This window comes from Gadus chalcogrammus, chromosome 22 (assembly GCF_026213295.1).
Source record: "Gadus chalcogrammus isolate NIFS_2021 chromosome 22, NIFS_Gcha_1.0, whole genome shotgun sequence".
NCBI classification, from domain to species: domain Eukaryota; kingdom Metazoa; phylum Chordata; class Actinopteri; order Gadiformes; family Gadidae; genus Gadus; species Gadus chalcogrammus.
The window spans coordinates 11,381,403-11,397,982 of NC_079433.1; the positions used below are offsets into that span (position 1 = coordinate 11,381,403).

A 16,580-nucleotide genomic window follows, 5' to 3' on the forward strand; every position below is an offset into this window, starting at 1 on the left:
GTGAAGTCTCATCTTCACTAAGAAATCAACGACTTATGACAGCCCACGTTTACAAGTATCAATTAGTATTTATTAACATCAAAAACATTTCAACTTTTCTTAAAATACCAGTGAACACATACCTTTATTTCACATGCTGCCACAAATATCAAGGGTATTTACAGTTATACATACAGTATTTACATATGTCCACAGGAGGCACGTACACAAGGCTTGTGTGGTTTCCTATTTGATTAAAGCTCAAAGTCAGCAGCCTCAAATTGAGGAAAATGACAATACTTTAACAAGGACTTTTTAGGAGTAATTTACAAATGTAAAAAATTAAATCACGTCTTACAAAATATGTTTGATTTAACATTTCACTGGTTGTCCACAAATGACATTATGTATAACATAAGACACTGTACATAAACGTAATCCATATCAAAAGATATGAAATCAATGTAATTTCTTTATATGGCATCGAGTGATAATGTCACAGCATCCAATTAATTCTCTCTTAAATTGTACAAAGTAGTTGGCAGATACACACACACACACGCACACACGCACACACAATCATTCAACTCAAAACTATTTTCTTTCTGCGCTTCCCTTTTCAGAGAGTATGTGAAGCAGCACCAACTACAACATGCGTTAAAAAGTCTTGTGTGAATTGAAGCATTAAAAATTTCTCCTTTTTTGTTGGCGGATGGATTTGGCAACTCAAAACCATATATTAATCTGCTTTCATACAGACATAATTTAAAACTCCTCCAGTCAATACTACATACAAATCTTCAATAAGTTAAATACTGCATTAATTAGGAAAACTCAGCAACGCTGAATAAACAAAATAAAAATTGTGACTAGCAAGGACATTATGAGCACTGGTTTTAGTTAGACACTTGTTTTCTTTTTACATAAAGTAAACTAATTAAAAAGCCCTGGACTCAACGCATAGTACTAGGAAGCCATGCTATAAATAATGAATATTATTTCGTGTTGGAAACAGTTGATGTCGGTTATCGATAGTGTGCAAGTAGTGTTCCTATTGTAGTGGTTTCAGTACAAGGGTGGAGTACAATAGCGCGTTGCTGATACCGGAAAAGACTTGACAGTCAACCTAAAACTAACATGTTCCATTAAAATAGGCCTCAGACCCAACTGCCGCTTCAACGCAACGCAAGGGAATTCAGTTTGGGATTGAACCAGGTGGACTGCTTTCCTTCAATTAGATGTACGCAAAACGTACAAATAGATCCGACCCCTACAAAAAATAAAAACGGAGGCGGTGGACTCATAAGGTCGAAAAGTACTCGAAATATCAACGCCGGTGTAGGAAACCGTCATCGTCACATGGACTTTGTCAAATAAGAAACAAATAAAATACAAAAAGATCATAAAGTAAGGCGTCATTTGAGAGTTGTTCAAGTTTCATACAACGCTCACCTCTCATGGGTAGTGCATCGTTGTTTGTAGTGCATCTATTAAGGACATGGCGTTTGGCTAGAATATGGCATGTTACGGTATTTGATGATTCCTCCCGTTCTCAAAACACACCGACCAACTTAACTACACCAACATCCCTAAAACGGGTCCTCCGCGGCCGTCACATTTCAAAGGTTTCTGCTACTTTATCAGAGTCATAACCAGCACATTGACAACTTTATGTTGGACTTCGACCCAAGATTGGCAAACTTAAATATGACCATGATGATGATGGCAGGGCACAGCTCTGAGAAAGGCCTCGCTGTATCCCTGGCAGCGCTTGGTTATCGATATCAAAGTCAAATCACGAGTCGTTGTCCCGCCGGGCCGTGCTCCTCTTTTGCCCCCGCCGTGTGCAAACAGCTGGTCGCCGGACGGGTCCTCCTGACAGGATGCTCTACGCCATGTTCGCCAGCTCTGTGGAGTCCGATTCGGATTCGGCCTCCTGGTCCCTGGAAGCAAACCGACAACAGATCATCAATAAATGGAGCAAAAGGTAAAACGACACGGGATCACGTGTAGAGACGACTCGGGGACGTCAGCCCAGGTCCATGCCGTACCGTAGCTCCTGCAGCAGCTTGCGGTTGCCCTGCCTCCTCTCCTCGTCGATGGGGTAGGAGCGGAAGATGAGCAGACCCACCAGGATGAGGGCGATGGGGGCGGCCGACACCAGCAGCCTCAGGGTCAGGTCCACCTCGGCCGGCTGACTGCAGCCTCTGGTGATGTAACCGGCGAAACTGGAGGGGGGAAGGGAACTCTGTCAGTCAGCTTCAAGAACCCAAGAGAGGGAACTGACTGTCACCACAAAGTCTTTGGCATTTCCCCAAAGACTGCGGTTGAACGCTGTAATCGAAAACAACTCGTCACAGGTAACGTGGACGTCCGGGTCTACTTTAATGTCAACTACTGATTTAGGATTAAATAAAAAAGGGATTTAGTGTAATCTGTCATTTTGGTGTTTTAACAATGTGGCCAATTTAAAAGCTTTTTTTGAGAGCGAGGGAGCGAGAGAGAGAGAGAGAGAGAATACGTACTCTAAGCTGAGCGTGGAGACGCCCAGGGAGACTCCGGAGGCGAACTTAGTGAAGAATACGTAGAAGGAGTAGAAGATGGCCTCATGGCCCACAGAGTCCGGGTTGGCTACCTGGAAGTCATCCACCACGTCGGGCAGCATGGACCTGAGTCACAGGATGAGGAAGAGGAGGACCCCGGTTAGGGTGCTGCCATAATCATCTATCTAGGTACGTACCTGTGTGTGTGTGGGTACGTGCATGTGTGGGTACATGTGCGTGTCTTACCAGGGTAGTAGGAAGGCGGCGGCTACACCGACGCCGGCCGCAAAGGCCACGATGTAGGTGACGATAAGGCTGCTCTTGACACACACCACCATTATCATGAAGGGCACCACCGACTACAGAACCAGAAATACACACACGCAGCGGGTCAGTACCATCAGCACTGTGGCTTCAGCGGGTAGGCAGGGCAGAGCACTAACAGCCTGCACTTCATACGTTACAGGAAGTGAATTACAGGAAGTTACATTGCAGGTAATTAAACGAAAATCTGCCATTTGTGTTGTCGTGCTCACTAATATAAAATGTTCCAATAAATAACGAGGACAACTTCTGTCAAACAGCAAAACTTGGCACCAAAAACATCATTCAACATTTAATTAGCTAAAATACAAAACAAATCGTCCATTCCCGATCGCAGGGTGCCCGCCAGCCAGCGGGGCCTTTGGTTCAGAGGAGCGCTCGGCCGCAGGTCTTACCGAGGTGCCAAAGTAAACGGCCGACTTCTTGCCAAACCGCGTCAGGAACCACTGCCAGAAGGGGATGGCCAGGGTGGCGGATAGCTGGTGGTGAGAGGAGAGAGAGCAAAAGGAGAAGCCCCGATGAGCCAACACAAGCACACGCTCAAAGAAAACATCCAGAAAAACCCCAGCGAGACCTTCAATACCGTGGGACTTTGGGAAAGAGAAAAAAACAACAACAACAACAGTCTGGTTCTGTACACCGTAGCCGACTCTCGAAACCAAATAAAATCCCCCCCACATGACGACAACAGCGTGAGACAGAATGACTTGGAGGCTGAGCGGACATTTTCAAACAGCCTTCCTTTCAGTCCTCTTGATTAAAGAAGAGGAGTGGCGTGAGGTGGAGGAACCGTTTACCTCTCCCACACACACCAAAGACAACAGAGGACGGGACATGAACAATACAGCCTTCCATACGCACCCACCCCCGTGGAGTCCAGCGTTAGATAACATTGTTGTGCGCTGGAGTTCCCCGTATCGTGTTCTCTTTCGGCTTCTCACGGCCAACCCAGATCACAAGGCCCAAACATATTCTTCGTATTGAAGGGACAAACAATCGGGGCTGAGAACCAAATCTGCGTCTCGTCGAAGGACGCAAGTGCGTCGCGGAAGCACAACTGGACATTATTCGCAGGGTTTGAAGTTTTGTGTAGGTTTAGATATTTTACGGCTTTTCTTTGCTTCAGAAGCACTTATTTTCTCCGCCTGTTGCGCGGTGGCAAACCCCCCCCCCAGCCCCAGCCAATCAGGGCTCGCATGGCCAGCCCCTTGTGCACATGTGCAAGTCGCTTAGCCCCGCGGGCGGGTCAACCTCCCCTGGCGAGCGACGTGGCACTGTGTGCCAGCCTCCTAATGGGCCCGGTGGAAACAGGACTTCTGTTGTCGTTGTCCTCGGCCATGAGATGAACTACTCCGTCGCACTCGGACAAGGTTTGTCATTCACGAGAGCTCCGTTGTTTCCATGGCCGGCCCCCCCCGAACAAAGCTGTCAAAGTGCGATCAATGAAAGATTTTTCTTATGAGGGAGAGAAGAAAGACCCTAAATGGTCTGGCCTTTCAAGGGGGAACCAGGTGGAACTCTTCCAAGAAGGACACAAGAATCGCTTGGTTGTTCTGCCGTGATGGGCGGCCGAGGTATTATACCCCTTCAGTGGACTTGAGCGATCGTAATGGCTTAGCCAACTTCTAAAGTCGTAAAAAAAAAAGAAAAAACTATTTTCAAAAGTAATTGTAAATGTTAAGTCATAAGTGAGATTCAGATCAAAAGGAGGCAGAGTAATCCTTTGCGTAAAGTGAAGGATAAGAGAACGTAATCTGTCCGAACTCGCTCAACCTCCCGAGAGCGGGGGTGAGGGTACATTACCCAATGTACAGTTCTTCTGTTGATGTCATGAACCGATCGTTACCACAGCAGTCACGCTACACAATGGGCCGGCACAACATTATCTAAGTTGTTTGTGGGGATAGTCTGGCATTTAAATGGTGGGTGTTACACACACAGGCAGAAATATAGATAAGTAGGAAGGTGGCAAGACACTGAGTCTCACTTAGTGGACCGCATTTAGAGCGAGATACGATTTATGACCCACCCGCCACAAAAGATAACGATTTGTCTGTCTTGTTCTGAAGACATGGGCGAATTCCATTGCCAACTGGGCTCTAATTGATGAGCCAGTGGTGGGAGCCAGAGGCCATCGCTGTGGACACTCACCATGATGACCAGCAGAATGTTCTGGAAGTCGTCCCTGAAGCCCAGCGTGGAGCTGCAGAACAATGCAAAGTTCCCCTCCAGCAGCTGTAAAAAGAACCAGAAAGAACCCTTGTAAATCCCCGGTACAGTCGCCCGCGTCATTGGGTCAGAATAAGGAGACACCCCCCCCCCCCAGGCACCAGACACAAGACTCCTAGCAACCAACACAAGAAGAGGCTTTACTCAGAACCACACACAAATTAAGTAGTAGCCAACATACACAGCCCCACTGTTGGTTACCGTTGGTTATTCATCGCTGCCATGTCGGCCAAAGAGTGGGGCGACTTATTCAGTTGTCTTTCTCGAAAAACAAAAAAATAAAATAAAACTCTCAGAGCCATTTTGTATAATAAAGGCCGTATGGGTGTGTATGTGCGTGTGCTGTACTCACCATGAACGCCAGTGAGGTGAAGAGGAAGCCCATGACCAGCTTGGCATAGGGTCCATGTCCCATCACAAGCTTCATGCCCTGGAAGAACGACATGGGCTCCGACCTGGGGCGGCAGGATTCTGGAAACGGACCAGAAAGAAAAGGGGACCTTATTGGAAAATGTTTATCAAACTTGACCACTCAAACCCCATAGAATTGTTTTTCAATCGTAAATTGTATTGAAAGAAAATATTCTCCTTTGGCACTCAATGTTCCTAGACAAACATGTCCCGTCATCAATGACTGACGGAGTTTCCACAAAACATCCATATCAGGCTCTGTCACATGAAAGACCACATTTCATGACATTCAGCTCATTTCCTATTAGCGTTGGTTGTCAAAACCACAGGTCATGTGGTGTGAATGTCCTTACTCTGTAAAACAAGGCCTGACTTTCCAGGAATCAACTGTTCAACGGAGGTCTGTTCCACAGGTACGAGTGGCTAAAGGGGGTTCTACTTGGTGACGGACGGGGAGCTCTTTACCTTTCTTCTCGCGGACGCCAAAGAACAAGACGATGGCGCAGAGGATGTAGATGCCACAGATGATGCCAGAAGCGATCATGTAAGCGTTTTTCTACGTTTGGAGAGGAGGAGGTGATAAAGAAAGGGAAAGAGAAGGAGAAAAATGCATTAGTCGCGAGTCGCAAACACTGGTGCTTCATGAGATATTAATATACAAGTGACGCATGGACAATTGATTAAAAACAGACTTTAAAAAAATAGTAAGGTAAAACATTTGAACACGATATCAAGATGGCCAACTATACACTAGTACACTATATAGTCTTTGGTCCAGACGCAGGTCACAGCTTTGCACCTGCCCGCATCGTGTTTGTGTGCGCTTGCATGCATGAGTGTGTCTGTGTCCGTCTTTACCGTGTCATCCAGAGAGATGCCGGGAATGCTGGAGTTGGATTCCGGTTGGGACAACAGGACGGAGGAGGCATTGCCCCCAAGCTCGGCTGGGACCCCGTTGAGTACGGGCACACAGGGAGCGTTGGCCATGCCCACGATCTGACCCTGGATGGCTGTACCGATCACCGTCCCCAGCACCTCAATGGTCATGCCTGAGAGAGAGAGGGTGAGGGAATTAGTGATGTTGAGGCTTTCTACTAACTAGACTTCACCAGGACATCAAGAATCAATAGATCAGAGTTTCAGATGCAGGATTATCATCATGCATCATTCATTGATGACTTGTTTTGATGGATATTGCATTGAAAATGCCTTCCATGAGTCTTCAAATCTGTTGAAATGACCCCTCTCGTGTTCCTTCTACAGAACGGTTTTATTGCGAGTTAGATATTCTGGAAATGTATCTGATGAAAGCCACCACTGTGCTCCTTTGATGAATTCAAAACAACACAGCAATTGAGATTAAAACCTGGATTTTGAGATCCGAAGATGTGTCGACATCAAAATTAAGGGTGGTGTGAACTGGTACGTACGGTAGGCAGTGGCCGAGTCCCGCTCCTTCTGATCCGAGGTGATGAACATGGTGAGGGAGGAGTAGGGCACGTGGAAGCACTGAGGAAGACATGAGGAAGACCAGAGTCAGTGGTGGATCGCTGAGGTTGGAGGCTTCCAAATAAACACACACACACACACACACACACACACACACACACACACACACACACACACACACACACACACACACACACACACACACACACACACACACACACACACACACACACACACCAGTGTGCATTTCAAATATGTGACATCAAAGACGTAATTTTGAATAAGCAAAGCTAGTGGGACAAGGATAACTTTCCATGACACTAGCTGTGTTCGAAATCGTTCCCTATCATGGATGTAGTGCACTAAATAGGGTGCACGCCATTTTGTAGGGTGTTCGAATTCTCAGTGGTCCACTATATAGGGCACGATATAGTGCACTATATCATGAACACTATATAGGGAATAGTGAGTGAGTGGATAGGGAACGATTTCGAACACAGCTACTGTGTGCCCTTTACATCGCAGGAACTGAAAGAAAAAAAATTAAAAATATAGGGGGATTGTTCAGTTCTTTATTGTTGCGCTTTGCAGTAACAGGGCTGACCGCATACAAAAGTACGGTTTACATTTAGAGAAGTTGGCAAGTCAAGTTCGAGGGAAAACACGCCACTATGTTTTCCCTCGACGCAAGCCACGCAAGTACAAAATAGCATTTCTTTGACAGAAAGAATTCTGAGAAATGGACCACTTACTGTCTGCAGGGTCTGGAAGAGGCAGTAGAAAACCAGGTACCAGATGACCTTCCCATCCTCAAACGGTGGGACATACCAGATGAGGAAGTAGCAGACCACAGCCAGAGGTGTGGACAGTATGATCCTACGGGGGAGAGACAAGAGAAAGAGAGAGAAAGAGAAATGTGAGCACTTATGTCACAAATTCCCATGACTGCAGGCTCTGAAAAAGAGGGGCCACCCATTGCATAATGTTATTTACCCCCCTCCATTTCATCAGCTTTTAAAACAGTGGAGGCAGAGACCAGAGCAGACATATCCAATGGATAACATAGAAGGAGACCTATGGTTAGGGCAGGGCAGCCCTTTAGTCACACGTTGTTTTAACACACACACACACACACACACACACACACACACACACACACACACACACACACACACACACACACACACCACACACACACACACACACACACACACACACACACACACACACACACACACACACACAGCTCCAGCCCGTCTTTAATTCCAACTCAGGTTCCACCTATCAAAATTAAAAGGTATTATAATCCATATCTGCACTTCAAAATATTTTGGGTATCCAAGAAACCTCACTGAAACTTGGGCTGAATGATACGATATGCAATAGGTACCTCATAATGTCCCCATAAAACAAAGTGTTCGACTTACAATGCCATTTAAACTGTTTAAATGATCGGCCGAACACGTCTTATACCGAAAATGGTCTTCACTGTTTGTAGATTTCTTTATTTCTAAAGATATTCACAGAAAACATGCGACAATGAGTTGTGCCAGGTTTGAACACCATTGTGTCACAACGGCCAACGTCTGACATCCTGGCTCTGCAGGATCAGTGCTTGTGTGTGTGTGTTAATGCTTGGAACATATGGCTGGAACCTCTGTTGTGTTTGCCATTGTATATACCCTAGACAAACCTTTATCTACACTAAGCACCTCCCTTTGCTAGGAACCGGGCAGATGACCGCATCACGATGCGGTCATCTGCCCGGAACCTGGAAGCCGAACATGTTTACAGATCCTGTCCATTCTTGTGCCGGCCCCCCACCTTCCTGTGGCCTGATCCAGCTGCTCCAATCAGATGCGAGCATGACTTCTATTTAGAGAGGGTGTGAGTGTGAGTGTGTGTGTGTAAACACGGAAGAGGCAACCTGAGGGGCCTAAGAAACAGGAAGACTGGTCAAAGTGATTCATCCTGCAGGATATGAGGTCACTAAGGCATCACTAGAACACCACCATGACCAGCGTCAATACCAGGAAAACGATGCACTACTTCTTCCATTACATCTTTTCCCAACACTGGTCCATCTGGTTTTAGCTTCTGGAGCACGCCAACCAGAACTGTAACTCAGAAATACACGCAAATATGTACCCGACCCCGATGACTCATGGAGGTGATAGATTCCAAACTGCAAATTCAGTTCATTGCAAGTGCGAATATGGAGCAATTGGATTAAAATATTAAAATATGAATGTACAAATAATAACAAAATTAAAATCTGCATTTATGTTCTATTCCAGAATTTCCCTTTCCAACACATGTGGGCGTGATCATGAAGAAGCTATTGAATGCTCTGCCATGACCCTGCATATAGTACGATGCTCTTCTCTCGCGTTCGATTTCAGTCCCCTGCTAAAATAGCCGTGCTGACTGCGGGCCGGGGTAACCCTTCCCCTAGTAACATTTGAATCTTAAAATATGATTGCAACCCCAATTTAAAATCAATAAACATTTATGAGCCACAATATACAAGGACACCAAACCACATGTGTAAAAATGTTCAGTTAAAAGCCACGCCATTTAATTGTTTCCTTTAAATAAAACATTTCCAGAATTTGTATCATGAGATTAGGTGAACGACACACATATTCTCTCTCATGTTCTCTCTCACAGTAGCAGAGTCACGCCACGGTTGAAACCTCTCCCTCCGTCTCTCTCACTCTCTCCCAAACAACGCCCCCTTCCTTCTCTTCCTTTTTCCCGAACGACCGCGAGTAACCTCGCATTCCTCCGCCACCCTTAAAAGAAATGTCTGTTATCGCCATGACAGCAGTCTACCGAGTCGCCATTGGCTGAGGTAGATGGTGTGTTGTGGGCTGGACCAATGCTGAGCCAGCATGCCTCTGAACCCCTCCCCCCACATAAAAAACCAACACCCCCCCCCACACCTTCCCACATACACGCACAACACAGAAGCAGGAGACAAATAAAATACAGGGAAGAAATGGTTCGATCTTTCCTTTGCATTGCAACCTTAGCCACCATAATCGGTAGAGATCTAATGTTTTCCCCATAAGGCCTCCTTTCCGCCTGAAACCCTGGTCCTAATCATTATTTATTTTCCCCCATGTTATATTATTATTGTTGTTGTACCATTGTCGTTGTTTTATGTTTGTTTGTAAGCACTTTGGGTCACCTCAGTTGTTTTAAAATATGCTATACTATAGAAATATAGTTGACTTGACTTGAGAGAGAACATAGCAGGGTGCGGTGGGATCACTACCATTGTCAGATTTTCTATCAGATATCTCAACACTGATCCTCATCTCTGGCAAATAATAAATCACCCTGGTTGTAGCCTGTCCGATAGGGAATTTTTGGCTTGGCTTGTTATCATGCACTTAATATTGCCAATGTTTATTACATTCGCTCCCGTCCTTCATTTAGTTTAGTGATTATTGAAAATGTTGTCTGTGTGGAGTTGATGCATGCTGCCCTCACATAAGGACCAAGGATCATATTATTTATGGCCAATAAAGATTAGAGAAAGAGTCCATCAACTGCTTAATCTAAAAATGTATTGGTAGAACAAAAAGGGGTACATGAAATAAGAGCCTGTATCACACGCCACCCTGCTCTGAAATTCACAAGCACCAAAGACTCCTTTGACATGAGTGGGATAAAGTGGGCCAGTGTAGATTTCAGCGGGCCAATGGCAGAGCTGGAGGTTGTGGGGTGATGGTGATGCCACATCATCATCGATGATGACGATACAATGGAGGAGCAGCCGACCAGGCCGCTTCTCTCCGAGAAGCCAGAGGTATACAAAGTATGTGGTCACGCTGCCTGACATCGTCGGGCAAACCAAATTAAGGGGTTGTCAGTCTATTTCAGTTATGCAACTGCTACCGGCATCACATGAATGAAATGCAAAAATAACTAACCGCACCAAAATGTACCTGCCTGTGAATCGGCCGAAGAAGGAACCGTTAGCCACCACAGACTGCGCTGCGGCTCTGAAACTCATCTAAAAAAGGAAGTCTGGACAGGAGCTGGGGAGGGACATATCACGCCAGCAAATGTTTTCTCTAATGGAAGCATATTGGACATCTACATTCAACAAATGTGTCCCAACCGGATGAAGCCAAAAGACATGGCTTCATGTGCTAGCCCACATCTACTTGTCTCACAGAGTTAACAGTTACAATTCAAAACCAGTTTCCCCTCCCCATGTTTGAAATGGCTTTGTTGACAGGGACAAATGATTAAAAGAGAGTGTGTATCTGTTGTGAAAGGGCATTTATCCCAGTAAAACAAGGGCTTGGTTTATACACACACACACACACACACGGCATGGCGTGTTCAATAAGGCAGCAGCGGTTGCGTCAGCGTGACCTCATGTAATCCTTCCCCTTACTCGCTGACGTGGAATGTTCCAACAATGTGATCAGACCTGAGACTCCACACACAAACACACCACACACAGCACACAACACAACACAACACAACACACACACACACACACACACACACACTCAACACACACAAAAACACACACACACCCAAACACACACACACACACACACACACACACACACACACACCTAGGATGATGTGTGGAAAATCACATGGCTGCGAACCTTGATCAGCAATACATAGCAATAAACCTTTCCAACTGGAGAAGAGGAGCCGAGCCTCAGTGCTAGGCATGCAGCGCTCCAGTCCACGTTGCCTAGCGTGCAGGCGTTTACAATATACAGAGGGGGCCGATCTCTCCTCTGACAGACTCAACTTCAATTGAATTGCCAGATTTCCATTCAAATCCCCTGCTGTTGGGATCCAGCCAGAACGGGCGGGTTGGGGATTAAAGGTCCCAGTAGTGGGAGAGGAAGGGGGGGGGGGGGGGGGGTGGGTGGTGATACGTACCAGGGGAGCATGCGTCCAAAGCGGGTCCAGGGGCTACGGGACACCAGGAAGCCCACGGTGGGGTCGGTCACCGCATCCCAGGCCCGCCCCACGAAGAGTATGATGGAAGCATAGAAGGGGTCCAGCTGTGGACAGGGCGCAGAAAAAAGACCAGACGTGTTAGGCAGATGTAGAAGGGTGGGGCAGCAGCATCACGTTGGTTTTGATGAAAGTTATTTCACAGAAGAGAGATTTAAATGCATGACGTTTGACGCACAGGGACACAAACATTTATTTTCTATCTTGCCAGCGCACTCGCAGCTGATGAGCGTTGCATTCAAATTACAGATTAAATAGATTTGGACATCCTCAAGCTCCTCTCGCCGACGCAAAAGCCAAGCCCAAAAGGATCAATATGCAAACCGAATAACCTCATCGGATATGGGTCATGATCCATCATGTCGGGGCGTTAAACTTTAAAACTTCTTTCTCCTGCAGTAGAACAGTAAGAACTGAATAGCTAAAGTTAAATACTTGATGCCTGAATCACTAGGTGCGGTTCACAAACAGTAAAGGTGTGGCTAGGACTAAAAGGCGGTTCATCTTTCAGCCTGCCCGCCACGTAACAACTGGCTCGGTCTATTCCGAACAAAGGCTTTTCTTAAGATCTGCAAACTCGGAAACCTTCTGACCGAGAACTCCCTCCCTTCGGCCCCCCCAGCATGATCCCATAATCAGCGTTTGCGACTGTTCGACCGAAAGAATAAAGAAACATCCACCCAGGGGGGCGCCTGACTTTCAAGCAAACATGGCCTTGACCATTAGATTAGTGGCGGGCCTCATTAAAGCTACCCCCTCTGTAACGACGCTGTGGTGTGGGGGGGGGGAACGGCCCGTCCTGCCCCGAGAGCTACTGGGCCCAGCACCCCGTGGCTCGCCTTTTGAGATTACAGTGGAGACCCGCTGTGCAGCCAATGAGCCAAGAAAATCACAGCCTTGTTCCAGCACTCCCTTGACAATGGCCACTGGAACGCCGTGCTGCTCAGACACATCGGCTAACTCGGGCCCCCCCTTAGAGAAAGGGGCTTTGCAGGGATGTGGGTGTGGTGGACATGCGAAGGGGAGAGGATTTCATAGTTACACTGACATCCCCCACCATACATATCACGTTTCCACTGGGTGGCATCGGGGACACACAGGTCTCTTTTTAGAGCCACCCACTCCTCAGGTTTCAACGCAAGCTTAAGGGGAAGGGGGCGGCAAGGGTCAAGCTGAAATGTCTGCAGCGGCAGGGGTCGGGGCAGGTCAGGTAAGAGGGCGGGGTTGAAAGGGTCGAAAGGTCACAGCGTCTCACCTGAGCCACGTCCAGCAGGTAGATTTGCAGGAAGAAGCCGAGAGCACATCCTGTGATCTGGTAGGGCGCTCCGCCAACCGCGTAGCACAGCTTGTTGCAGATGGACAGGGTACCCCGCTCGCGCTACGAAAGCAGAGAGAAGAACATTTAATAGACAGCTAACGGACCTGGAAGCAAGCCTTCAAAACTGGCTAGTGTCCTGTGAGCGGGAGGGATACGACGCTGGGTGTACTGTTCTCACTAGGTGAACATCCATCTATCCAGTCAGTTAGCTCAAAGCTTTTGTCATGGTGTATCCTACAAGCTTATATACTCAAATCGCACTGCTTCTATCCAAAATCCAGGCACCTTATCGACAGCATATTGAGTACTCTTGCCTCGTTTGGATTATCTAGAGAAGTTGGAGTATTGCATAAATGCTTGAGTAATGGACAAGTGTGTTAAGAAATACAGGCACGTTTTGACTATTTTTACACTTGCAGAACTCACTGACTGGTTAAGCGCAGTTAAGAAAGCCCCCCGAGTTTCAACAACACATTGATGAAACCTTATTTTCTGATTTTCCAGGAAATGTACTACTTGGTTCCGCTTAGAAGCAAAGAGTATTTGTCACAAGGATAAAATATTTAGGGCTCCATTCCTCTGAGTCATCCTGGCTTTAGCCCTTTAACTTAGCTGGCATACATCTTGGTCTGTCAGTGAGAAGCCTAAAGGATTTTGGAACCACCACAGCGATGCCTCATTTCTACTACTGTGTGGGGGCCTACTGATCCCCACTGTGGGGCTAATTCATGACTGAAACACAAACAAGCCTTTATAAGACTTGTTGAAGTGAATGTAAATCTCCTGGTATGGTCTAATTGCCAGGAACTACAACACCCTGTGCGATACCAGAAAGTCAAAACCTAGGTTCATCCTTCAGTCTGAAGGCCACTCTATTGAATGTTCTAGGACTGTTTTATTAGAACTCAGGGTCTGCTTTTTTTTGTAATATTTGTCTTGCTAAAATCAGTATAAAAAAAATCGAACGTATCCTAATAGGAGCAATACCACAGGATGGTTGACAACCCTATACTTGGTGGTCTTGAGTCTTATTTATTGTAAGACATACTTGCACCACTGGCTCTCTACTTGACATGTTGCATCTCCCAAAACACAGCACACCTGTACCTCCTGCAAGAACAGCTCCTGGCGAGAGAACCTACCCCATGGGTAAATTATGAAATCGAATGATGCAAGGTTGATGATGATGATACAACCATGACAATGCTTTGAAATCGAGAAAATAAATGACACTTTCCCTCAGTTGAAAAAGTCACGCCTTTTGTCATCATACGTGTCGATGACATCCATAACAGTAAGTAGGCCTACATTGGCATTATCTTAAAAATGTGTTTAGAAATTCGACACTCTTGGATGCAAGGAAAATCATACGGCCTTATTTGATTGCTTTGGCGTTATTAAGTATCATAGCACAACCAGCCTTACCGACTGACTCTGTGATCCAGAGTATATCTAAATAGGCTGTTGTATTTTCAAGGCGCAAGCACACCTGGCACATTGTATTTATTTGATCGCAAACATAACATTAATAAATAAACCCCACTACTCCAACACTGATAGAAGTAACCTTTAAATGGAAGGGAAGTAACATGTATACTCCCCCCGCCACAGCAGTGTGACACGTTGCTTTAGTACATCATTGGTCTCAGACACTAATGTTATAAACAGACACGACGCCCGCTAAAATATCTCCTCTTCCAGCTCTGATTTATCTCTCACAATCAATCCACCTTTTAATTATTAACATATGATTAATGAAAGCCGAAAGAAGATGCTCAGGTAGTTGAATATTTCGAGGCTGGGAATGGGTTATTATTTCAATTCCTGAGCACAATCGTTAGTGTTTCCCTCCCCACAGTGAACAGAGTAGTGTTTAATCTCATTTCAATAATTCAAACAAGGACCTACCCGCCCATTATTCACCATTTTTTATTAGGGGCAATTTGGGGACTGTCCCCACCTTATAGGGCAGAAATATTAAATACATGTATCAAAACTTGTGTTCTTCTTTATAAAACGATTTACACAAGGTGAGTGAATGCATCCTTTTGTAGTAAACGAATGAATGAACGTAACGTACCTTCCGAGCCAGCTCGATGCCATCTGAATTGACCGTTTTGTTCAACAAACTCGCATTGGAATATTGCTCCACTCCTTCCCCTTTTGCCATAGCCGAGTCAGACCTTTTGGACGGCAAAATATGAACCAAAAAAATGTATCTTCTTAAAACGTTTGATTTCTAAAGCAAATCTAAACGAAAGTCTCTTTTTTAGGACAATGCAACGCAATCCACTCGTCCTCATTCAAATGAATGAGGCGACTCGGGAAGGCGTGAGAGATTGTAGTAATCTAAGGACACACCCCTTTTGTTAACGGATCCACCCTTCCTTAGCCACACCCCTAAAACCCCAGTTTCAAATAAAGAGATGAGATGATATTCAACCGAGTACAGGTACAGAGCCAATACAATGCAGTTGACATCCAACCAGAAGTGCGCAAGAAGCTTTAAATTCCAAAGTGCAGGTTGAATACAGTATTATGTGCAGCTATGTAGACAATAGAGATTAGAATATAACTATGTACAACAGTGTATATTTATATACATTTATATAAAGTTATATAAATACAGGTTTTCCAGATGACATTTCTGCAGTGACAGATAGGAGGTATAGAGGGCTATGTACAGAGATTATAGACATTCTATGTCCCTGTAGGTCAGAGAATTGATTTTAAAATCATGCTGCTCTCCTATAAATCCCTATGGTTTAGGGCCAAAGTATATAACTGATATGCTTCCTTCATAAGCTTTCTAGACTACTAAGATCCTCTGAGACCAATCTGTTAATTATCCCCAGAATAAACAGGAAGCATGGGAAAACAAAATTTAATTACTATGCAACAAATAGCAGGAATCAATTCCCTAAGGATTTAAGACTTGCCCCAACTCTGACCACTTTTAAAACAAGACTGAATACTTTTATGTTTGCTTTAGCTTTCTGTTAAATCTTAAATACAATGCATTTTCATTTTTTTATTACTCCAACTTCTTGTATGTCGGCTTTAGCTTTCTGCTTACAGTAATCTTAAATGTATCCATCTTATTTTATTATTTTATTTTATTGTATGACAATGTTTCCATGTGAAGCAATTTAAGTCTGCCTCGTGCATGAAAAGTTCTTTATAAATAAAGTTGCCTAAACAGTGCAGCCAGGAGTACATGTGAACAGGTAAACAGTGCAGTATATGTAGACAAATAAACAGTAGAGAAGTTAAATGCAAAACTCCTCAAACAGGAACTCCCCCGCCTTAAGGGTGGCCCACTGTCT

At 45.3% G+C, this 16,580-nt stretch overlaps 1 protein-coding gene across 1 annotated transcript; it reads right to left on the minus strand.

Annotated features, from left to right (window-relative positions):
* Positions 1-743: 743 nt before the first annotated feature.
* mfsd2ab (MFSD2 lysolipid transporter A, lysophospholipid b) lies at positions 744-15,615 on the minus strand. Its single transcript, XM_056582174.1, has 14 exons — positions 15,335-15,615; positions 13,192-13,314; positions 11,859-11,983; positions 7,688-7,811; positions 6,917-6,995; positions 6,345-6,535; positions 5,952-6,042; positions 5,428-5,546; positions 4,998-5,081; positions 3,242-3,325; positions 2,769-2,881; positions 2,505-2,648; positions 2,031-2,207; positions 744-1,922 (listed from the first exon to the last, which is right to left on the minus strand). The coding sequence occupies exons 1-14, from the start codon at positions 15,422-15,424 to the stop codon at positions 1,868-1,870; spliced, it is 1,599 nt and encodes a 532-aa protein (XP_056438149.1). The 5' UTR covers positions 15,425-15,615; the 3' UTR covers positions 744-1,867.
* Between the last annotated feature and the right edge of the window lie 965 nt (positions 15,616-16,580).